General features: G+C 40.4%; 1 protein-coding gene across 4 annotated transcripts in view; it reads right to left on the bottom strand.

Annotated features, from left to right (window-relative positions):
* Nucleotides 1-502: 502 nt before the first annotated feature.
* Nucleotides 503-24,328, bottom strand: part of OTUD7A (OTU deubiquitinase 7A) — a 257,682-nt gene continuing 233,856 nt past the window's right edge. For 3 of the 4 annotated variants that reach the window (XM_038420849.1, XM_038420848.2, XM_038420850.1), the window contains 3 exons: nucleotides 5,756-5,870; nucleotides 5,415-5,499; nucleotides 503-2,120 (listed from right to left, as the gene is read on the bottom strand). In XM_038420849.1, the coding sequence (XP_038276777.1) occupies nucleotides 690-2,120; nucleotides 5,415-5,499; nucleotides 5,756-5,870 (1,631 nt within the window). In that variant the 3' untranslated portion in view covers nucleotides 503-689. Of the gene's footprint in view, nucleotides 2,121-5,414; nucleotides 5,500-5,755; nucleotides 5,871-9,682; nucleotides 9,819-24,328 lie in introns of those variants that run through there. The other variant, XM_043493746.1, reaches the window with a different exon arrangement.

The raw sequence follows: 24,328 nt of genomic DNA, 5'->3' as shown, positions 1-24,328 counted from the left end.
ACAAATTAACAAATGGATTGACTAGTTCAGATTTTTACTGAACTGGGAGGAAAAAAATCCGCAAGCACCTATGCTTATAAGGAGATACAGTCCTCATGAATCCAGACCTTCATTCACATATTTCTGGAGACACTGCGTTTCACACTAAAATGAATACAAATGTTTACAGTGATTTAATATGTCACTATGTTAAAAATTTGCAGTATGCAAAATGACTACCATTCTAAAAAAGGGGCTATGTAAAATTTACTTTCTATTGAGGAAAAAAATCACCCCTATGATGGCTATAGAATTTCAAATGTATACGAGGCAGATACGATCCTATTACAATACCACATCTCCAGTATTATGACTTTTTCCCTGTCATTCTACTACCTGAGTGATGTCAGTGTAAATTCAGGCACCATTAGTACATTTTTGACCAAACATATACACAGCACTAACAAAGGAGTAAACAACCTTTCAGCTTACCAGTGTATGTAAAAAAGACACTGACAAAATGGAAAATAATAAATTCTTTATGATAAATTAATCCTCTTATTTCTGCACTGCTCCAGAAAAGTGACAAGCTAGCCATTATTAACCCATCATTCCCTTTTTAGGATTCCTTTTCCCACAATCCATTGCTATTTACTTTGCAAGTGAGAAAATGGTTAAACTGAGTAGACAGGGAAGGATCCTCACAATCCTCAATGCCGGTGTCCCTTACTTTCTCTCTCCCTACGCTTTAACTCCTCTTTGTAGCAGTATGAGCAGTAATTTTCAGTCTCAGGACGACCATAAAAAGAACAGTTCTCTTTCTTGCAACGGTTCTGCTGGATGGAATATATTGGGCAAACTGTGCTTCTGCCTCGGTTTTTATCATTGTTCAACCAGGTCTGAGGAGCCTCCTCATCAGCATATTCTAAGCAGTCTCTAATATCACCGGTATTAAACCCATTTGTAAATGTCTGCGACTTGTGTTCGGTAGGCATGGCGTAGGTCAGTGATTCCACTGTGTTCACTGTACGGATACCTGATATCCGGGCTGGGCTATAACTCTGTGAAGACAGTGATCGATTCTGTTGGGGATAAGTGGCACATGTTTTTAAGGTGCCAACCACTGGCTTATAGCTATCATCTTGGAAACTTGATGGCTTGGAGTTGACATCATGCAAATGAATAACGCTTTGTCTTTGAACAGGTGGAGTATGGCTATAGTGGGCAGATACTGGAATGGGTCCACTTTTCTTAGCACCATTACTTGGTGAAGAAAATGACCCTGGAGTGGGACTAGTGCGATCTTTAAACTTTAAAACCAGTTGAGTTGTATGGCTTTGAGGCAAGACTGGTGATGCCCTGTCCTGAGGAGATGATTCTAACTTTTCTTTTGAATATGCTTCTTGCTCCGGTTTCCTGCAAGATGACCCATTGAGAACAGCTTTTTTCTCAGCCTCCTTTCGCTTCTGTTCCTGCTCAGCATTGAAGCGCTCTTGGGCACTGGTCAGGTAATAGCCGATCATCTCCTCATGGAACTGATGCCGATGGCTAGTCAGAAGAAGGCCAGCAAAAATAAACTTGCGTTCTCCTTGCATGGCAGCTCTCAAAATGTTGAGGCTAAGCTTTACATCGGTGCTGTATTTCCATGGGTCAGACTGTTTGTCAGAGAGGGATTTCATGTTTATCTTTTCGGCAGGTGAGATGCTTGCCTTGTCAGTAGGAGAGGGAGTTGTCTTTTCAGATGGAGATGTGCTCGCAGACTGTCCAGACTCCTCTTTGCTTCCTTTGCGAGACTTCGACTTCTTCTCTTTGACTTTTTCTGTGATGTCGCCATTTTTCCCATTCCCTATATTTGTTCTGCTCATCTTGCCATGCACTAGCCCTCCCAGCCCACCCATATTCTTTTTCAGTTTAATTCCTAGAGTTTTACTGAGGCTTCCGAGTTTATTGGCAACTGAATCCGTCCTGTTTTTGTCTTTATCTTTCCTCTGTTTGTCTTTTTCCTTTTCTTTACCATTTTTGCCATTGCTGCCATTTGAATTACTACAGATGGAATCTCGGTCTGAGTCCATTGAGTCAGCCAGAGACTGAACATCCTCCCCTGCTGAAGCGGTGGGCGATTCTGGCTGGGCCAAAGGGGCCTGTTCGGAGAAATTAGATAGAATAAAATCAGATTTACACAAGGATTCTGTTTTATATCCCCCATCAAATTGCTCTAACCTGTAGCTTTAAATCTACACAGAGCCATTTTAAAGTTAAGTTTTAATTAACGTCTGTAGCCTACAGGGCCTACAATGAACAAAATAGAAGTTATATTACTTCAGGGATAAGTGTATATTCTGCAACAATATTAGTTTATAAAAAATACACTACGGTCAATCACAAAATGGGGAAGAGTTAACATTTATTTGGAAATCTGAGTTCCAGTTCATGCTTGAAGGTGAAACTACATAACAGTTTGTACAGAATAGATACAAAAGGATCCCAAATGGGACACTAAAAATTCTTGCAGCTTTCAAACTTGCACATGTTCATTCTAATTTGCAAAATTCTACTCACCCACTTGTTAAGAGTAAGTGACATTTTTTGCTGGGTGAGAGTAAAGTTCTTCATTATCACCACCATCAAGGTAAAGGATTGGTAACTGATTTTGTGCCAGGGCTAGTAAATTTCACTACAATTCTGCAAGACTATTAACTCAGTGTCAATTTTGTTCTGAAGAGCAACATTAACACTTAGTACAAATTTGCACTCTCTTCCTCATATGCGAGATATTTGCCCAGTTTGTGCTCTATGGTAGCTAGGCTACCACAGCTTTCTCAAGGTACATCACTATAATAATTTTATGGGGATTCATGGAAGCCAGACAATAACAGCACTAGCAAATGCTATGAAAAACAACAGTTAAGTGACTTGCAAGGTTCCCAAACTATGAATACAGCTCAGTCCTGGCTGGCAATACCCCTACCCTCTCAATCCTGAGCCTCTCTGGAACAGATGCTGCAAATCATACTAAATTGCGAGACACGTCCGGGATAGAGATCAGTGTTCATTAGGGTCTAAGTTGAGATCATAAGCTCATTTGGGACTACAGGGATAAAAATAAGTCTCCAGAACTGGGAAAAATAGACTCTAAAACTACTGCAACAGCTGGCCTCTTTGGTGAAACTCTTGCTAATGTAGAGGGCGGATCCTGTGGGATGATGAGCGCCCAAACCACTCATTCACTACAATGGATATTGAGCATGTTTAGCACGAGAAGCACGCAGTCTTTACATATGCCAAACAGCAAATATGAGAAGTTTAACTAACCATAATCCTTCAGAGCAAAATTCATCCCTGTGCAAAAAGCCAGTACTGGGACTATGTATCAATTGAGTCCTCAGAATAAGTCTCAAGTGGTGCATATGCTTGTGCTGGCCCCAGTGGGGGTGCTGAAAACCGTTGAACCAAACTGTAAATTCTGTAAATAATGTAAACCACTTAAAGTCAGGGGGTGCGACAGCACCCCCAGCACCAGCATCTATGGCTGGCCCTCTGCAAAAGGGGCAAATTCACCCTCATTCCATAAGGGGAAAGTTTCAGCTCTGCTGGGGAATTACTATAAGTTATGCCATTCTCCCCATCCAAAATAAACCTGTCAATAATTAGTTGATTACTATCTAGCTGTGGAAAAGCACAAGTGAGACAACATTATGTTCTCAGCAGAGTTATTTATACATTGTGACTCAGTAAAAACTGGTTCTACTTCTCTGGTATAGACAACTGAGTCAAAGACACGCATACAAACAACAGAAGGAGCGGCAGTGCTCTATACTTATACACTTAATATTATTGATTAATACTGGATGCAAGAACAAAGACAAATTTATCATCGTCTCCAACATTAAGGATGAAATCTTGGCTCTACTGAAATCAACAGGAGTTTTGCCATTGACTTCAATGGGGCCAGGATTTTCCTCTAGGAGTTTCTTTATAAAACAATATCCACCCCACAGTGCAGAGGAATGAAAAGCCAGCCCATGAGCCTGTTAACTAATACAATAATAAATACTACTACTACTAATAATAAATAGAGATGGGGCTTGTCTGTGCAGACAGATTAATTCAGTGGAAGCAAAGGAGAATCTGCTAGGTGGTAGGTAACACCTCAATGGGACCAGACATGATTCATGAACAACTGGGGGAAATGAAGATCTGTCAATGAAAGGGACGGCCGAGAGTATGTGGGAGTAATTGGAACTGACAGAGGAAGGAAAAAGAAAAAGGAGTACCGGTGGCACCTTAGAGACTAACAAATTTATTAGAGCATAAGCTTTCGTGAGCTACAGCTCACTTCATCGGATGCATTTGGTGGAAAAAACAGAAAAAACTCTGTTTTTTCCACCAAATGCATCCGATGAAGTGAGCTGTAGCTCACGAAAGCTTATGCTCTAATAAATTTGTTAGTCTCTGAGGTGCCACCGGTACTCCTTTTCTTTTTGCGAATATAGACTAACACGGCTGCTACTCTGAAAAGAGGAAGGAAAGGGTCTGGAAGTCTCTTAATAGGATTGGTGCCTTCAATGAGTATACGCTGGGCCTTGTAAAACTACCTTTTTCTCCTGCAGACCTTTGCAGTTTTCCCTGAACCCTCAATTTCTCTTTTCAACCCCTGGTTGTGCTTGGTGCCTAGTTACCTTTGTCCTTGCCCATCAACTTATTGACTCTAGATTAACCCCCCTCTCCCTTAATATGATTTGCATGGGAATAGTGTGAGAGAGATTCAGCAATGAGGTCCCAGCTGTGCACCACTATAAATAGCTTCCTCCTCCCAAGGTGCTGGGCTGCCACTTTAGCAGCAGTTTGTGGCCCTGTCAGCCACTTTCTAATGTAAAAGTGGAGCTATGAGCTATCCAATGGTCCAAATTTAGTTCTCATAAGAGAAACTGAGTTGAAATGGGATGTTTTAGACCATAAAATGCTGCTGAAAGGGCAGCTGACCTTCTGGGAATATGGGAGCATAATGCAGAGAAGGGCCTAAATAGTTCAGGAAACCTTTAAAAATAAAGAGAATTAACAAAAAACAAAAAACCCTAGAGAAAAATAATTCCAAAAGAGTAGCATTTTACTAGAAACTATTTTTCAAAGTGGAGTGCATGTTGCAAAAACACCCATGCAGCTCTGTGTGTGTGTGTGTGTGTGTGTGTGTGTGTGTGTGTGTGTGTGTGTGTGTGTGTGTGTGTGTGTGTGTGTGTGTGTGTGTATTTTAAAAGAAAATGAGATGGAAAATTTACAAGCCTTATTCCAAAATCAATGAGCTACACCAGGCTGTGTGCCGTTATTGGTTCACTCCTGAGGTAACACAAGACAGGTAGCCGAACCCTGCAATTTCCCCTATGAACAAGCCCTGTTGTGGCTTATTTCTCTTCTGTTTAGACAGAGGGAAGGGTTACCCGTGTTTCAGATGGTATGCGTATCCAGGTTACATTCATGTAGCTGTGCAGGAGATTAAGCTTTGCCTCCAGAGACAGAATCAAGCTGAAGAAAAACAGAGGAAAGAGAACAGATGACTAATTAGTTAAAAACACATCCAAGGAAAATCAATACTCACACTTCACTGCAGGAGAGAATTTGCTTTGTTCAGACTAACAGCAGCTCACATCACATTAGTAAGGTTGAGACCCACCCACCTCTTTTCCCCCAATAAAACTTTCTATTAGTAAGTGTCCCGGAACATAGATCAGGCTTGATGGGTTCAAGACACCTTACTGTTAAGATGACAGAGAGTTCTTACCTGGCCAGTCTGGTGTTATCATTGTCATCTTTTCCCCACTCCCAATCTTTCCCAGGATCAACTGCAAAGTGCAAAGGCAGTAACTTGTGTTCAGAGTCAGTCAGAGGGATCACCGCTGAAGAAAAGAAAAAATCAGGAAAGAAGAAATGGGTTTAGCTGGGAAAAGCGGAGAAGAAATAATTGGCAGAAGGAAAGAACCAGTACAGGAGTATGATGCAAAGGCCTCTTATACTCAAAACAGTCTCCCAATTCCTACGTAATATATGCCACCTCTCCCCTCTAAACCTAGGCCTTTTGTGAAGGCTGATTTTCCCCCCTTCTCCACATCTGAACCATAATCTCTGGTACTATAAAAACAAAAACAAAAACAGGAGTACTTGTGGCACCTTGTTTGACACTGCATTCAGTGCTGTAGCCTCTACTCATGCCACTAGTCTCACTGCCACTAATGAGGCTAATTGGCGTGAACTAGGACTACTGCCATGACTGAGAGTTGCAGGATCAGCCTCTTAAGCCTTGTCTACACTACAAAATTGTACAACTTTAACTATACTGGTACAGTTAAAGCAATACAACCCCTCTAGTGTGGTTGTAGTTATACCGAAAAAACATGCTTATTCTGGTATAAACAGGCTTATACTGGTATAGGTTATGCATGTATGGGAAGGGCAATGAGCTATACTGGTATCAAGGATCTTTATCCTGGTATAACTGCATCCACACAAGGGGTTATACCAGCATACCTGTATGGGTAAGTATATATATGACAAGCTATCATGGTTATAGCAGAACAAAGTCTGTGTGTAGACCAGATCAAGTAAGGTCTTTGGAGCAAGGACCCTGACATTTAGTAATGCACAATGTACATCTACAGGGATATATTACATTATAAAAATTAGTAATAGCTGAAATAAACCCCCCATTTTAGCACATGCAGATTATATATACAAACACACACATTAGATATACATTAATGTGCGTGTGTCTTTCATAGTTAGTACCTTTTCATTTTTCACCGCTAAAGAAATAAAAGGTTGATAATTTTAATCTAAATCCTTCAACTGTTGCTTAGGGCATGAACAAGGCTCTGCCATCCCTGCCTATTCTAAGCCACTCTTTGCATGTTCTCAATATGTTCTTATGGCCCATAAAGTTGATAAGTAAATAATAAAGTATAAGTAAAGTAATCTCTCCTCTGTTTTTTCCACCAAATGCATCCGATGAAGTGAGCTGTAGCTCACGAAAGCTTATGCTCTAATAAATTTGTTAGTCTCTAAGGTGCCACAAGTACTCCTTTTCTTTTTGCGAATACAGACTAACACGGCTGCTACTCTGAAAAAAGTTGATAAGAGCATTCAATATTGAAACATGAAGTAGAGAGGGATTCTGGAAATTTCTGACTCAGGTAATGATTGCCAGTTAAGGTATTTAAGAGCCTGAGGCAAAGCCCAGTGCACGAACCAGTCCGCATGCTATTTAAGGACTGCTCAAGTCCACTGAAAGGATCACGGCTACTGGGCTATCCCCCATGGTTGTTCTTTCTTTTTTTTGTTCTGCCTGCTTGGTGTTTGCCTCAGGGATGAAGTTTAGCAGCTGTGCTGCGTACAGAACGTTCTGAAGACTCTACTACAATATGTTTTAGAGATTCTTAATTGAATACATTATGAGAAATGTAATGGTGGTTTGAATTAAAATTGGCAGTTTTCTTCTGTTTCATTTTTTTAAAAAGATTAGTCTCTGGGCTTACATATTTTATGATGACATTTAATAAAAAGCTGTTGAAGGGGGGCTGGGAAGGGGACTCCTCTTTCTCAGAATGCTGCAGCCCATTACTGCTCTAGTGACAACCAATCAAGAAATTTAATTTTCTTTAACATTAGCCTAAATGACTCACTGTAAATATTCACCCAAGGAAAGCCACAGGGCAAAGGGACTCTGAAAAGCCAGCCAGCCACATGGCAATGAATAATTCAAAGGTTATTACCTTTACCATAAACAATACTTAACTGTTATTTTCCAGCAGCACAGACATATACATTAGCATCATTGGAAGATGGAGCATTTCTGGATAATTATTGTTGATCACAGAGCAGAATCCAGGATGTATAATCTACACGTGTAACAATAATCATGCTGAAATCAACTCTTAATTGTGCTTGATTTAGACATATTTGATGATGACTCCACTATAAAACTACTTTTTGCCTCTTGTTTAATTGTGATTTTCTACACAAAAGAATGGGGGGGGGGCAGGAGTAAAGTAAGAATTGTGTACAAATTCTGTGCCAAGATTGCCCCCTACTGGCAATTTAGAGTTCAATTCTTTATACTGTAGTACATGTTTTTGTCCAGGTTGCTCTTGCATGAAATATAGATCAGTGGACAATTAGCCAGTTTTAGCTGCATATATTGCTATTAGGTTCAGGTATGGAAACAAGTATTGTTAGAGACTTTAGCTCTTTGAAGAATGTGCATTTGGATGACAAGTATAGTATATGATGTTGCAATTCAAAATTAATTGGAGAGTTCTGCATTAGAGCCACCAAGTCATTGCCCTATGGGACACCCCAAAGGGCATCAGTACCAAGTAGAAGTGATTACTGGGCCTGATCTCAATCTCATGTTCACTAATGTAAATCAGGAGTACCTCCACTGAATTCAATGGCATTAAATCAGTGGAACATCGATGATGGAGTGAAAATAAAATCAAGTCCCATGTGTTTTGAGTGTCATTTACAGTCCAAAAAGTAAAATACAGTCAGAACTTATTAAACCTATACAAATTAAGTTAATTAAGCAACTGTTATGGATTTAGGATTTATTATACTCCTCACAAACATATTAAAATCAGCAGATTACAGAAAACAAGCAAGAAAAGAGCCCAACTAAGCCAAGGATAAACACATGCCCAGTCCTGGTGGTGCATGCTTTTGCAGAGCAGAGGTTGTGATTTGTGAGTTGGGACGTCACGACATGGCTTGAAACCAAAAGCACTTTACTATTGTCATGCATTTGATTCTTTGGACTTAGTTCCTCCCCAGAAAGTAAATGCACCTTGAGAAACAAAAACATTTAGAGTTTTGGGGTTTCATTGTAAGAGAAAATGACAGGTTACAATGAACAGTTTTCATACACAGATTTCAGAGAAATCCATTAAAATGAACTGTTTTTATATATAACATTTTTATTGATATTTGTACGAATAATAAATTTGGCCTAAACTGTCCTGACAGAGGCCCTCTAATGATATTTTAATCAGTAAAACAGATACATTAAGGGTTATAAGATTGTACCATCTCCATAAATATGCACAGCTTCTGAAGCTCCTTTCACCTAAATTTTTTTGCAGCCCTGTGATGCGACTATACACCATAAACTGATTCTTGTGGGTAATTTGAGGTTAGGATGAGGGAATATTACTCTCTTCATGCACAATGTAATAGCTGAAGTCTGAATCTTTAAAATTTCACTGTGCTGTCTGTTTCATAAGGTACATTCTATTCAATAACTTTGATTTTCTGTAGGCGAGATCCCCCTTCTGGTATGACAGAAACAATTGTAAAGCTCAAGGACTGCAAGTAAGACACTTCAACTAATTTCTAGAGTGAACATAGTAGGTCCAAGTACCCTGCAATTGCCTACCTGAATAATTTGTGATTGTTTGCTGCTCCAGTATGGTCAAGGATTTTCTTTTTGAACAGTCCTAGCTGAAACCTTGCTATAACTCTGTTAACAAGCCCTGCTGCAGATTGCACAGGTCAAAAGTCATTGCAGCTATTGATGAATGACAGTGTTCAATGTCCTCCAAGTGTACTTTTTAAAGTATTTCTAAAGCGATTGGCAAAACAACATGCCCAAATAGGTGCTCTCCAGTGAACCTTTATGATAAATGTATTATAGCCAAAGGACTGTTGTCATAAAACTCACAATTATTATTTCAACCTGATTATGAGGAGTCATTTCTCTGCTGGCTGGTTGACAAAGCACTTCATTGTAGTGTGGGAGCTCTTAGGTAAAAGCCTCATGAAACAGTCTCTGCCCCAGTTGGCAAATTTTTTTTTTCCTGAATATATGAATAAAGACAAAAGACCTGGATTAAGCAGCTTGTGAGGAGACAAAACTATTGGCAGGTTCTAGCCAGCTGATATATTTCACCCTATAGGACCCAGTTTACAGTTAATGGAACTACCACAATGTGTTGCTCAAAGCGATAACTCAAGGACATGTCAAAATGTGTTTCAGGGAAACCATTGGTGACAGGTATGTTTTAAAATCCTCTCCAGACAAACAGGGTTCCTCCTGGGGACCTGAGAGCAAGGTAACCCACCCTTATCTCCTCAGTAACTGACACATTTTGCAATATATATATATATATATGTACATGAGTTGAACAAATTTAGATATGGGGTATATGAGGGCAAAATGATTGAAGTCACTGGGGTTTCACCTATAAATGCTAATGGGAGTTTTACTTATAAGTCAAAGCTCCAGATTTGATCTGGTGAGACTGCATAGTCCAAGCAAAACAAAATCAAAGCTATCTTTCCTCCAAAATGCTCAAATTACATGATCAACGCTATTCGTATATGGAGAAGAAATCTTCATTACTGCCTATACTTAGATTGTATTTTATTTAAAATATAAAAAAGGCCAATTCTTAACAGACGTTGATGGGCACAAATCCCCTCTATTCTCAATAGGACTATGAACAGGCTTTATGTTTTTCTTTGGTATTTATTAGCTACACTGCATATTTAGGGATAATACAGCCTGCCAGATCTGACGCTCAGAAGATTACCTCAGATAAGGGAGTGCCTGTGATGATATGGTGCATCACTGTGGCTATCACTCACTCCCTGCCCCAGCTGCCAGGCCCAGGTGTGAAGGAAAAAATGGGAATGAGTGGTGCATCTCTGTCAGTCTAATTCCTGGCTGTCGTAATAGTATCTGAAGACCATCGGCAGTGCATATACTACATTAGACCTGAGGCTGCTGTACTACTTATCAGCATTCAGGCTGGAGCCTGAATGGCGTGGCATAAATCTGAGGTGGTTGGAATGCTAAACACTGCTTGGCTGAACCATATGTGGACTTGCACTAGCATGCAATACAAAACCAGGTCACACTAAATTTGATTCACACACACACACTTTGATTCAACTGCCCCTGTGATTAGCCTGTCACTGTCTTTGCTTGTATGATTCAATTTAAGTGAAGCAGTCTAGGTCATAAGAAAGAGTAAATCCCTAAGAAGTTTTTCAGAGGGAAATAATACACAAGCAGACCCAATATTTAAAATTACACTGATGCCTATAGGGAATCTTCAACAGCTTTCAGTTATCCCATACCTTTTGAACGCAAAGACAATTACATGAAACAGCCCTAAGGAGATTACTTATCTATAAAAAGAGTATTTTATATTATCTTTAATACCAATATTTTGATCATTCAAGATTATATTATCCACCACCGAGGGAAATGTGTTGCCTAATTATTAAAAATAAAATATTTTGGCAATGTACAATAAACAACAGGAACATATAATAGCTTGTAATAATAGCAATATGTCACCAGGTGGCATTAAAGGGTTTAATTTACTGAGTACTGTAATTAGCGCACAGAGAATGGAGTTTATTTGAACAGTAGCATTTCATCACCCTTCTGAGTGTGTGGATGTCATGGCGGTGAAGGTCTTGGGAGGAGAGTAAGCCTGTTTGCAGAATTTACTCAGGTGAGCTGTGACAAGTACATGCTAGGGTCTTCCTCCCCTCCCTTTTTAAACTGCAATTTTGGGGGCTCCCCCAGCCACCACTGGGCACTATAGTAAACAAAATTATGGTTAACCACATGCATAAGGCATTATAACTGCACAGTGGCATTGACCAAGCAACATTCAAACAATCAAATGCATAAAACTACACACCCATCCTGCCATGTAACAATTATGCTACAAGCCTTTGGAGATCCCATTCAGAAATGCAAAGATCAGAATGCGACACAAGCACGTTTCCTAAACTGACTGACTTTGCTGTCCAACCAATACTCTACTTTGCAGGAACTGACAAGAGTATCAAGAACCAGGCCACACTGTGCTTCCGGTTTGTGGACAGTCTCAATCTGCTTCTCTATTTTTTGTGCTTCCTAACAATGACCTCTAATCGTACGACAACTCACTCACTTTCTAGTACAATTACTGCCCATGGGAGGCTGATGGGACAAGTGTACAAGAACATAGCTTGTAAACAAGCACCAGCTTTCTTTATTAAAAAGAAACCAGTTTAACCAATGAACTTTTTTCTGATTAGCTACAATATATAACATGCTTAATAGTAATACAACTAGGATGATGAGGATAAACTCAAGAAAAAAATACATCTGCATAAAAGTAGCATTATAAAGATTTATTCGTTTAAATATTTTTTCCCAAATTAACTTTGTGATGCACACATTACCTAGTGCGAATTTAGAAGTAAAAATTTCTACTCATTCTTAGCATTTCCTTCAATGAAAGATCCTTATTATCCTACTGGATTGTTTTCAGGAAAAATCCAAATATGCTAAATTATACATTGTAGATCCTAACCAGGAAAGGACTGGTGTCATTTTCACATGAACCCTAAAAACTACAAGAATTAGACTATTGTGCCTATAAGTAATAAATAATAGTAATAATGTTCCTTTGCACTTATGTAGTGTCTTTCCTCAAAGGATTTCAGAGCACTTTACAAACATGTAATTAAGTCTTACAACATCCCTGCACTGCACATTCAATATGATTATTTATACATAGTTGCTAAAAACAGGGAATCACTGAGAATCTAGCTTTCCTCAGCTTTCCTATCTAGCTCTTATAAAATCTGTGACAATGCAGTATTACATGAATGGAGAAAGAGAGGCCAGGTGGATGAGCTAATCTCTTTTATTGGACCAACTTATTGGGAAGGATCAGTTTCCTTTCAAAAATACAACCACCCACTGATCCCCTTTACAGAGCTTCATCCCTAAGGAAATTTGCTTCAGAAAGAAGAAAAAGGGTAATAGTAAATATCCTTGACATGTGACACATGCCAATTCTCCAGAGTACTTGGCAAGAGGGACTTCAGTTTGTACTGAACACCAAAGATGAAATAAAAACCTATATTTATTAAGAAAACTTCAAATATGTCTTCAAAATAGTGGGAAAACAGAAACAGATTATACTCAAAAAGAAAAGGAGTACTTGTGGCACCTTAGAGACTAACAAATTTATTAGAGCATAAGCTTTCGTGAGCTACAGCTCACTTCATCGGATGCATTTGGACCAATAAATAAACAATAAATAAATTTGTTAGTCTCTAAGGTGCCACAAGTACTCCTTTTCTTTTTGCGAATACAGACTAACACGGCTGCTACTCTGAAACAGATTATACTGGTAACCAAAGAGTATACTGACATATTTTTATGTCAAAGAATGTCTCTTTGTACTATTCACCTGTAATATCTCATAGTGGTAGGTCTCTGCATGAAGCATGCTGTCCAAGATTCATATTGGCTCAGAATTTCTGGCTTTTAGGCAGTGGATTTTAAGCCAGATTGTCTTTTTTCCTAGCAGGACCCTTCATGTCCTGCCTGGAGAGCTGAGGTTCTCTTCTCCCAAGCTACCCTTCCCCTTCCTGTCCATCAAAGGTTTTGCATCTTAGCACCTTTCATCTTGCAGAAAAGGGCTGGATGTGACTTTGACCTAAGCAGAGCTACGTAGAGGCCAAATGTCAATGTGAGCTCTATTGGACCATTTGACAGCCTTTGACACCATGGACTGCGAGGTGCTGCTCACCCATCTACAAGACCTGACTGGTGTAGACAGAGTTTGAGTTGACTCTGCCCGCTCCTTTCAGAATAAATTATTCCCTCTTTCCTCTGACATCAGGAATCATAACATTCAAAAACCAGTAGGAGAACACTTCAATCTCCCTGGTCACTCAATAACATACCTAAAAGTGGCAATTCTTCAACAACAAAAACAGATTCCAATGTGAAACTGCAGAACTGGAATTAATTTGAAAATGGGACACCATCAGATTAGGCCTGAATAAAGACTGGGAGTGGTTGGGTCATTATAAAAACTAAACTGAATTTTCCCAATACTAATTTCCCCCTACTGTTACTCACACCTTCTTGTCAACTGTCTGAAATGGGACACTCATTACCACTTTAAAAGTTATTTTTCCTCCCTTGGTATCCTGCTGTCAATTGAATTGTTCCATTAGACCAACCTCACACTTGGTAAGGCAATTCACATATTTTCATGTATTTATACCTGCTCCTGTATTTTTCACTCCATGTATCGAACCGTGGAAGTCAACGAATGGCTACGCAGGTGATGTCGGAGAGAAGGGTTTGGATTCTTTGACCATGGGATGGTGTTCCAAGAAGGAGGAGTGCAAGGCAGAAACCGGCTCCACCTAACAAAGAGAGGGAAGAGCATCTTCGCAAGCAGGCTGGCTAACCTAGTGAGGAGGGCTTTAAACTAGGTTCACCGGGGGAAGGAGACCAAAGCCCTGAGGTAAGTGGGGACGTGGGATACCGGGAGGAAGCACGTGCAGGAGCGTGCGAGAGGGCAGGGCTCCTGCCTCATACTGAGAAAGAGGGACGATCAACGAGTTATCTCAAGTGCCTATACACAAATTCAAGAAGCCTGGGAAAGAAGCAGGGAGAACTGGAAGTCTGGGCACAGTCAAGGAATTATGATGAGATTGGAACAACAGAGACTTGGTGGGATAACTCACATGACTGGAGTACTGTCATGGATGGATATAAACTGTTCAGGAAGGACAGGCAGGGCAGAAAAGGTGGGAGAGTTGCATTGTATGCAAGGGACCAGTATGACTGCGCAGAGCTCAAGTGAAACTGCAGAAAAACCTGAGTGTCTCTGGATTAAGTTTAGAAGCGTGAGCAACAAGGGAGATGTCGTGGTGGGAGTCTGCTGTAGACCACCGGACCAGGGGGATGAGGTGGACAAGGTTTTCTTCCGGCAACTCACGGAAGTTACTAGATTGCAGGCCTTGGTTCTCATGGCAGACTTCAATCACCCTGATATCTGCTGGGAGAGCAATACAGCGGTGCACAGACAATCCAGGAAGTTTTTGGAAAGTGTAGGGGACAATTTCCTGGTGTAAGTGCTGGAGGAACCAACTAGGGGCAGAGCTCTTCTTGACCTGCTGCTCACAAACCGGGAAGAATTAGTAGGGGAAGCAAAAGCAGATGGGAACCTGGGAGGCAGTGACCATGAAATGGTCGAGTTCAGGATCCTGACACAGGGAAGAAAGGAGAGCAGCAGAATACGGACCCTGGACTTCAGAAAAGCAGACTTTGACTCCCTCAGGGAACTGATGGGCAGGATCCCCTGGGAGAATAACATGAGGGGGAAAGGAGTCCAGGAGTACAGGCTGGCTGTATTTTAAAGAATTCTTATTGAGGTTACAGGGACAAACCATCCTGATGTGTAGAAAGAATAGCAAATATGGCAGGCGACCAGCTTGGCTTAACAGTGAAATCCTTGCTGATCTAAAAACACAAAAAGAAGCTTACAAGAAGTGGAAGATTGGACAAATGACCAGGGAAGAGTATAAAAATATTGCTCGGGCATGCAGGAGTGAAATCAGGAAGGCCAAAATCACACCTGTAGTTGCAGCTAGCAAGAGATGTTAAGAGTAACAAGAAGGATTTCTTCAGGTATGTTAGCAACAAGAAGAAAGTCAAGGAAAGTGTGGGCCCCTTACTGAATGAGGGAGGCAACATAGTGACAGAGGATGTGGAAAAAGCTAATGTACTCAATGCTTTTTTTGCCTCTGTCTTCATGAACAAGGTCAGCTCCCAGATTACTACACTGGGCAGCACAGCATGGGGAGGAGGTGACCAGCCCTCTGTGGAGAAAGAAGTGGTTCGGGACTATTTAGAGAAGCTGGACGAGCACAAATCCATGGGGCCGGATGCGCTGCATCCGAGAGTGCTAAAGGAGTTGGCGGTTGTGATTGCAGAGCCATTGGTCATTATCTCTGAAAACTCATGGTGATCGGGGGAAGTCCTGGACAACTGGAAAAAGGCTAATGTAGTGCCCATCTTTAAAAAAAGGGAAAAAGGAAGATCCTGGGAACTACAGGCCAGTCAGCCTCACTTCAGTCCCTGGAAAAATCATGGAGCATGTCCTCAAGGAATCAATTCTGAAGCACTTAGAGGAGAGGAAAGTGATCAGGAAGAGTCAGCATGGATTCACCAAGGGCAAGTCATGCCTGACTAATCTAATTGCCTTCTACGACGAGAACTGGCTCTGTGGATGAGGGGAAAGTAGTGGGCGTGTTGTTCCTTGACTTTAGCAAAGCTTTTGACACCGTCTCCCACAGTATTCTTGCCAGCAAGTTAAAGTAGTATGGGCTGGATGAATGGACTACAAGGTGGATGGAAAGTTGGCTAGATTGTCGGGCTCAACGGGTAGTGATCAATGGCTGCATGTCTAGTTGGCAGCCGGTATCAAGTGGAGTGCCCCAAGGGTCGGAACTCAGACCAGTTTTGTTCAATATCTTCATAAATGATCTGGAGGATAGTGTGGATTGCACCCTCAGCAAGTTTGCAGATGCCACTAAACTGGGAGGAGAGGTAGATATGCTGGAGGGTAGGGATAGGATACAGAGGGCCCTAGACAAATTAGAGGATTGGGCCAAAAGAAGTCTGATGAGGTTTAACAAGGACAAGTGCAGAGTCCTGCACTTAGGACAGAAGAATCCCATGCACCGCTATAGACTAGGGACCGAATGGCTAGGCAGTAGTTCTGCAGAAAAGGACCTAGGGGTTACAGTGGACGAGAAGCTGGATGTGAGTCAACAGTGTGCCATTTGTTGCCAAGAAGGCCAATGGCATTTTGGGCTGTATAAGTAGGGGCATTGCCAGCAGATCGAGGTATGTGATCATTCCCCTCTATTCGACATTGGTGAGGCCTCATCTGGAGTACTGTGTCCAGTTTTGGGGCCTACACTACAAAAAGGATGTGGAAAAATTGGAAAGAGTTTAGCGGAGAGCAACAAAAATGAATAGGGGACTGGAACACATGACTTATGAGGAGAGGCTGAGGGAACTGGGATTGTTTAGTCTGCGGAAGAGAAGAAAGAGGCGGGATTTGATAGCTGCTTTCAACTACCTGAAAGGGGGTTCCAAAGAGGATGGATCTAGACTGTTCTCAGTGGTAGCAGATGACAGAACAAGGAGTAATGGTCTCAAGTTGCAGTGGGGGAGGTTTAGGTTGGATACCAGGAAAAAACTTTTTCACTAGGAGGGTGGTGAAACACTGGAATGAGTTACCTGGGGAGGTGGTGGAATCTCCTTCCTTAGAAGTTTTTAAGGTCAGGCTTGACAAAGCTCTGGCTGGGGTGATTTAGTTGGGGATTGGTCCTGCTTTGAGCAGGGGGTTGGACTAGATGACCTCCTGAGGTCCCTTCCAACCCTGATATTCTATGATTCTATGATCTGAAGAAGTGGGTTCTAGCCCACGAAAGCTTATGCCCAAATAAATGTGTTGGTCTCGAAGGTGTCACAAGGACTCCTAGTTGTTTTTGCTGATCCATACTAACATAGCTACCACTCTGAAACCTCTTCCCTCGAAGTCCCTCACATGGTGAATCCGACAGGAACTGATCCCATCGTCTCGTTTTCACAATCTTCCTAAAGCCATCAGGAAAGATTCTACAGGCTCTGATGTTGCCATCAGTATGTAGATGACACTTAGCTCTATGCCCCACCTTAATAAATGTGGACTCTGTAATTTCCCCAGTGATCCAGTGTTTGAATAAGGGGGTGGGGAGAGAGAGCAAAGAGCTGCGTGGTAAAGGCAGAAGTTATGCGAGTTGGGAAGGGTGCTGCATTTTGAGCAGCTAGCTGAAAAGGTGACCTGCTCCTCCTTTGTAGGAGTCTGTTACTTGGATCAAAGTGGCACACAGATGCAAAATCATGATTCACAATTCAGTGTTTCTAGACACCCAGGGAGTAACGCAGACAGGGATGTCTCTCACCTTTGGCTTGTTCAGCTATTGTGTTAATTCCTCTGGGAAGTAGATCTACGAACCACAATCCACATATTTATACCCTCATACAAATATAACTCTTTCCCCCTTAAAATAATCCGAGGGGCCCAGAAGCTGCAGTTAGATAGTGCAGCACACAGCAGCCCTTGTTCTAAGCAGAGCTGACTGTATGAACACCTCATACCAGTATCTTGCATGGTTCACTGGCTGCCAGTGGGTCCATTTTAAAGCACTCAAGCTCACCTTCAAAGCCCTGAATGGGTGAGAGTCCCCTTATCTCAGGAACTGTCTTTTTGCTCATCATGTATCAGACAAAATCAAAGCAAGAATTAAAAAACTATAGAGAAAAAAACGTAGATGAAGGCATGTATTAAAATCCAGAAGCTGCACCATAACTTGTAATTTATATGAGTATCTATTGCAGTCAGTAACTGGCTAACACACACCAGACCTCCTACAAACCTCTGTAATAAAATGGTAACAAAGATATATTCAAAACTTGCATCTCTATTCTGGTTAGATGATCTCATTGTATGAATTTGATTTGCAGACTTTCATTTCAGAGAGGCTTTTCGAATGGTGCCTTAGGACTGTTTAGGAAATGGCTCCTTTGTGAAAAGAATTCTCATAGGGGTTGGCTGGCTACTGGTTGTTATTGTTGGTGAGCTGCAAGACAGCTGCCATGACCATTATGCACAATGCAATTCCCTGCAAAGGCCAAACTGGTTGCCAAGCACCTACCTGAAAAATCCCTGAAACATAAGCCATTGGAGAACAGGTGCTCAATGTAGAAGAAAAAGGAAATCAAAGATAGGTGCCACTTAAGGCTGAATGGTTTTACTGAATGGATTTTCCCATCATACGCTTGACATTTAGATTCAGTTTTTTCATTTCTGTATTCTGTTTTTAGAATTGCCCTCTAATACTAAGTGTTTCTTCAATACTGCACAGAGCCACCGTATGACACTGTCCCCTTTGGTACAACCTCATCCAAACACAGGAGGACCTGACTGGGTGTTCAAGTCTTGGATGAAGATGTCCGAAAGTGTGTTATAAAAGTTTCTTTCCTCCTCACCCTCCTTTTTATAAACCTCCTCCTCTCTAGCTGCAACCTTGTGCATTTTTGTAGCATGATTATCTTCCAGGCAGAAAGATTTTAGAGACTTGAAAAGCCAGCAAACTTTGTTGTTGTGTAACAGGGGTATATGCCCTCTTTTAGGAGTTTAAAACACTTTGCAGCTTTGTCAATGAATGAGAAACAGTTCTGGGATTCAAACTCATTTCTCCTGCCTGGTAGCACATAGCACTTGTAGATCACCAAGCTGACCTTATAACTCTCCCCGTTTCCTTTGTAAATTCCCTCCAACACAATAGGAACAAATAAAAATCTGAGTTCAACTGATTTCCGCCTAGCTTGGTATGTTTTTGATTAGCTGTGATTTTGATTTGAAAGCAGAACTAGAAGCTTAATTGGATATAATTTATTCACAGCAGGCTAGAGCTACAACTTTGATTTTATGCACAAGAAATCCAGAATTATGCATCTTTTCACTAATGATGGTGATGGAGCAGCAGTCTGCAGGAATACAGCTGGACAAGATACATTTTGTAGCAATGGTTATACACACTTAAATCAGCTTTCCAACATGATGCGTCTAAAGGGGAAAGGAATCCTTTAAAAAAAAAATATAGGTAAGAGCTCTCTGTCTATAGAAATTTTCTGTAAGAAGAGTGTTGATCTTTGAAAGCCACCAAGTCCAGTGTAAAAATGCATCATTTTAATAGTAATTTTAAACTTGCTCCTTTTTTTAAATAAAGTATACCTGAAAGCATTAAAAAACTTAGACTGAGATTTTCAAAACTGCCTAAATAATTTGGATGCATTAATGTGAATTGAACTCCAAAATCCCCTATGCATCATTGAAAAATCTCAGCCTAAATGTATTTGTTTGCTGAGGTATAATAATTCTAGTGAAAATAATTTGCACGTTGGGAGGTTGGACTGGGTCCTGTCATCCAAGGATCTCAAAGCTCTTCCTAACTATTAATTTGACCTTGCAACACTAGGGAAGTAAGTATTATTGTACCCATTCTGTAGATTGGCAAACAGATACAAAACAGTTACATGACTTGACCGAAGTCACAAGATGAGTCAGGTGATAACGGAACCAGGAGTTCTGCTTCAAATTGCCTACTGTACTTACTAGGCAACACTCCTACATAAGTATCTGTAAATCCACATCTGCTTGCCACAAATCACAACCTGCATGATTTTTGGTTTTGCAACTAATTTATTATTGGGACACTTGTTATCCACAAGTGAAACATTCAAGCTTTAATGCCAAAATCTCATGGAAGATGCTAAAACTTTGATCCTTTTACTTGTATAAAATATGTTTAAAAATAATATGCTTAGGAGCACCTGAATATCCTCCACTTAATATCCTGGAACTATGAGGCTTTCATCTATACTCCAATCAACTCACAGCCATGCTTCCCCTTCACTTCTGGTCACTTACCTAACCACTTTGAAATTAACATCAACCAAAGCAGACAACATTTATTGTGCTTCTTCTATAATTCTTCACTTTTTAGTGCTGCTTCTTAACTGTAAATGTCAAGGATAATTTTCCAAACTCTGTCAGAATCTTGACATCCATCTCTTTCAGAGCAAGTGAAAGAAGAGTGAGTGAGAGTGTGGGTTGGGGGGGAGGCTTGGAGGCAGAGGGACAGGAAGAAGGGAAGGAATGAAATAGTGGAAAGGCAATGACAGTTTCTTTCCCCTTAAATTTTATACATATTCAGTGGAGCCTCCACAGAGGTGATTACACTGATCAGTGAGATGCAGCTGTCTACTGGAGCGCTCATCCTTGAGAATTAGCCAAAACAGAGAGTGGCAACAAAGCTGTATTGAATCAGTGCAGCAGAACTAAATTATGTAGAAGAGAAATTTCAGAAAGGCGATATTTTTCTTGCAAAGCAGCAGTGACTACATCTTGACAGTTTAATCTGTAGTATTTTTAAGAGGATTATGACTGAAATTTGCTTTGGTTAAGAGAACTGCATTAAAACCTTTATATATTTGACACTTTTGCACTTACAGCATATATGCCTTTGCCAAGGCCAGGCCTAAACACAATTTTGGAGGTTTGGTGGGGTTTTTTTTTGGTCTCTCTTTTGTTGAGGGATCACTAGTAAGTAAATACAATTGGAAAGCTTTGAAAAACAAACACAATTATAGCTAGCATAGTGATGTGAAAAACAACTACAAGTCAATTGAAATAAGCTCAACTGTTCACTTTTCTGATTTTCCCAACAGTTCACAGACCCTGTCAAGTAATTAATACTAATCTTTCTACACTGATCTGAGAATTTGTGGGGTATAAGCTACACACAATCACAGGAGCTATTTACTTCATAGTGTCTCCTTGTAACATTTAAATCAAAGGATTCTTTGAGCTATGTTGGGAGCAGAGCCATTACATTTATCCATTTACAGGAAATCAGTCTTTATAAAAAGAGTTACTGTGCCTTTGAACTGACAAATTCATGAATAAAGGCTTTTAGGAATAATCAGCTAAACACCCATGATTAAAAGAATTTCAATGTGACAGTTGCTTATTTCACAGTAATGGTCTAGAAATCAAGAGACCCATTTTTAGTTGTCTCTTCCTGACTCCCCCAAGAAAAGTATCTTCAAATAACTTGAAATCGGTCTGATGAGGGGAGGGAATCAACTTCAGATGGGAATCTATCACCCTTGTGCTACGAAAGCACTGGGACTTTCACATTCAAATAAAAACCAAACATACAAAAATGCCCCCAGTGTTTGGCTTCACATTTATGGCTTTTATATTATTATTGTATATTATCTTCTGTTATTATTGTGTCTCATCCTAACACAAAATGTTATTGTGTGAAGATCAAAAGAGAAGGGGAAGAGAGCCCTCTGTAGTAACAATCACATCCACCAGCTACCTCAAAAGTCAATCAGACCCTTGAAATCCTCCATCTGCTCTGCGAGGTCTCCAAGTGAACCATCTTAAGGGGTGAATGACACAGCCCATTCCCCAGACGGTATTTTGGCCATTTGAGAACAAAGGCTATCATCATTATAAACAGATTTTTGTGGTTGTTACTCTGGGTAACAGATTCTTCATTGAACAAATAATGTTTCCCATCCTAGGTTAATTATTTACAATTGAACTGAACTACTATTTGTTCCACCAGCAGCAGTGTTTGTTTCTCTGATTTTTGACCTGTCTAGTTAGAAATACTTCTTCCCACCACTGGTGAAGAACATAAGAGGGGAAGGTGATTCTAATGAAACAGTCAGCCTCTAGAGTAATGGACTGTATTTAGTTGAATTTCATACAATGAAACTTTTCATGGACAGTTGCTTTGCAGGCAGAGGTGTCTTTCAAATTGCACAATAACCCAGTTACAACCTGGTGCCAAGTCTGTCATGAGTCTGAATGAAATAGTGTGTATCCAGGTACACAGAGTAGGATGATAACCTATTCTGAACTCACATCTACTAAAATAAACTAATTGGAATTCTGACTCAACTAATGACTAAGGGCTAGCTTCTGTGGAAGAGCAGAGCTTTATTAAGTGCAGAACCAAAGAGGTGGGAAGCAAAGATAGCTACCACTAAGCCACATTTATGTTCCCCTGATAGTATGGCTAGTGACATACTAGGCTGGCCTGGTACCTCGCATAAGCTAGAGCAGTAGGGGATCATTACAGTAGCCAGGGATTACTAGAGCATAGGGAAACTCTTGCCATACCCTGTTTGATTGCTCAATGCCCACAACACTGTGACCACTGTGGGAATTGTTGTAGGAGCTGTTACGCTACTGGAGACTTCTGCACAGGAAGACTCCTCAAGCAAACAAGACCAGCTGCTTTGTGCTCATGGAATATCCCAAAGGACCTGGGGTATATGGCCAAGATCTGGCCCATAGTAGAAAAGACAACTGTTCTATTTTATATTTCATCCAAGCACCTCTAAAAGTAAATGTACAGTGAGGGGGCCTGTTTAAGCATTCAAAAATCAGAAAATGACAAAATGAACATTTCACATACAACCTTAACTCTGCCCCTTGTGTTTCTGTATGATATAATGTTAACATACTATTTTTTAATTAATGCAATAAAATATCATATTGTTTCTTCCACAGTAGTAGGGGCAGATCCTGGAAACACTTGCCACTGGGCATAATGCTGAATACTGTGACTTGGCTTTAGTGGGACCACTCATAATAGCAAGTGCTATGCCCAGTAGCAAGTATTTGGCAGAAATGGTCCTTTAATACACATATGTAGCAATTTGTAATAGTGCAAGTATACACTAATGGAAACAATTTTAATTGTCAGGATGTTCCCACAAAACTTTGTAATTATTATTATTATTATTATTATTATTAGTATTACCCATAATGCCTAAGATCCCCAGTCATGGACTGGACCCCACTGTGTAAGGTGTTAAGCACAGAACAAAAAAACCAGTCTCTCTCCCCCAAAGAGCTCCCAATCTAAGTTGTCTTAGACTTTTAATGTGATAACTTCTTTTGTCACATTATTTATTTCTAGTGACTTTGCCAGCACCTGTACTGTCCATTCTGTTGTCAGCCAGCAGCAAATGTTTCTGGGGCCAGTAAAAAGGTTGAGGAATATATGCCCAAATTTTCAAAAGTGGCCTCTATCTTTGGATGCCTTAGCTTCCAGGATTTAATATTTTAGATCAACATTTATAAAAAAGAAAACCTCTTCCCTGCATTAACTCAAAATAATTTCTGTACATTTTGCAAAAGATTTTAAAATGTGTTTGATGGTTCCTATTGGAGGGAAAAAATTTATATTATTTCATAAACAAAAGAATCCCCATTTTTATTACATATCTGAGGTCTTAACTAGGACTAAGTGGTACATTGGCATTATGCCGACCTTCTGCATGGGGGTGAATTTCACCCTCTTCACATAGATGAAGACTTTTGCATGTGAAAATTCTATATGTACAAAGATATTTGTAAAATTGTATTGTACTGATCTGTCAAGCTGTAATCCATGTGTCATTTACAAAAACAGAGTCCCTTTTCATTATAATAAAAGCAGGTATCCATTATCAATTTTGAGGAAAACTGCATTTGCACCATTAACCAGATGACAGCTCGTCTAAGCTGTGGACATTAGCTAAGAACTGCCAACTCATAGCTGGAGACCATACCAGTTCACCTGTGTGTTAATTTTGCTCAAAATAGGTATTAGTCTTATAATAATGTATTTAGTGTTCAGACCCTATAAAACGCTTGTAAGTTGCTGCATGCATTAATTTCACCTGTAGTGTCTGTATTCCGTGCTATAAGAAAATATATATGTTTTGCTTTATAACTTTGCAAAAATGTTTGCTCTGAACTTGCGAACCCATGCCCTGGAATTGTCCCCCCTGCCCATCCAGGAGGACTATCAAAATTTAAGTGGGCCATTAAAAGACAAAAGCTTTGTTAATTGCCCCATGGAG

Source organism: Dermochelys coriacea, chromosome 10 (genome assembly GCF_009764565.3).
Source record: "Dermochelys coriacea isolate rDerCor1 chromosome 10, rDerCor1.pri.v4, whole genome shotgun sequence".
In the NCBI taxonomy this organism is placed as follows: domain Eukaryota; kingdom Metazoa; phylum Chordata; order Testudines; family Dermochelyidae; genus Dermochelys; species Dermochelys coriacea.
Note: the sequence above shows the minus strand (reverse complement) of the source record. Positions and strands in the feature narration are given on the sequence as shown.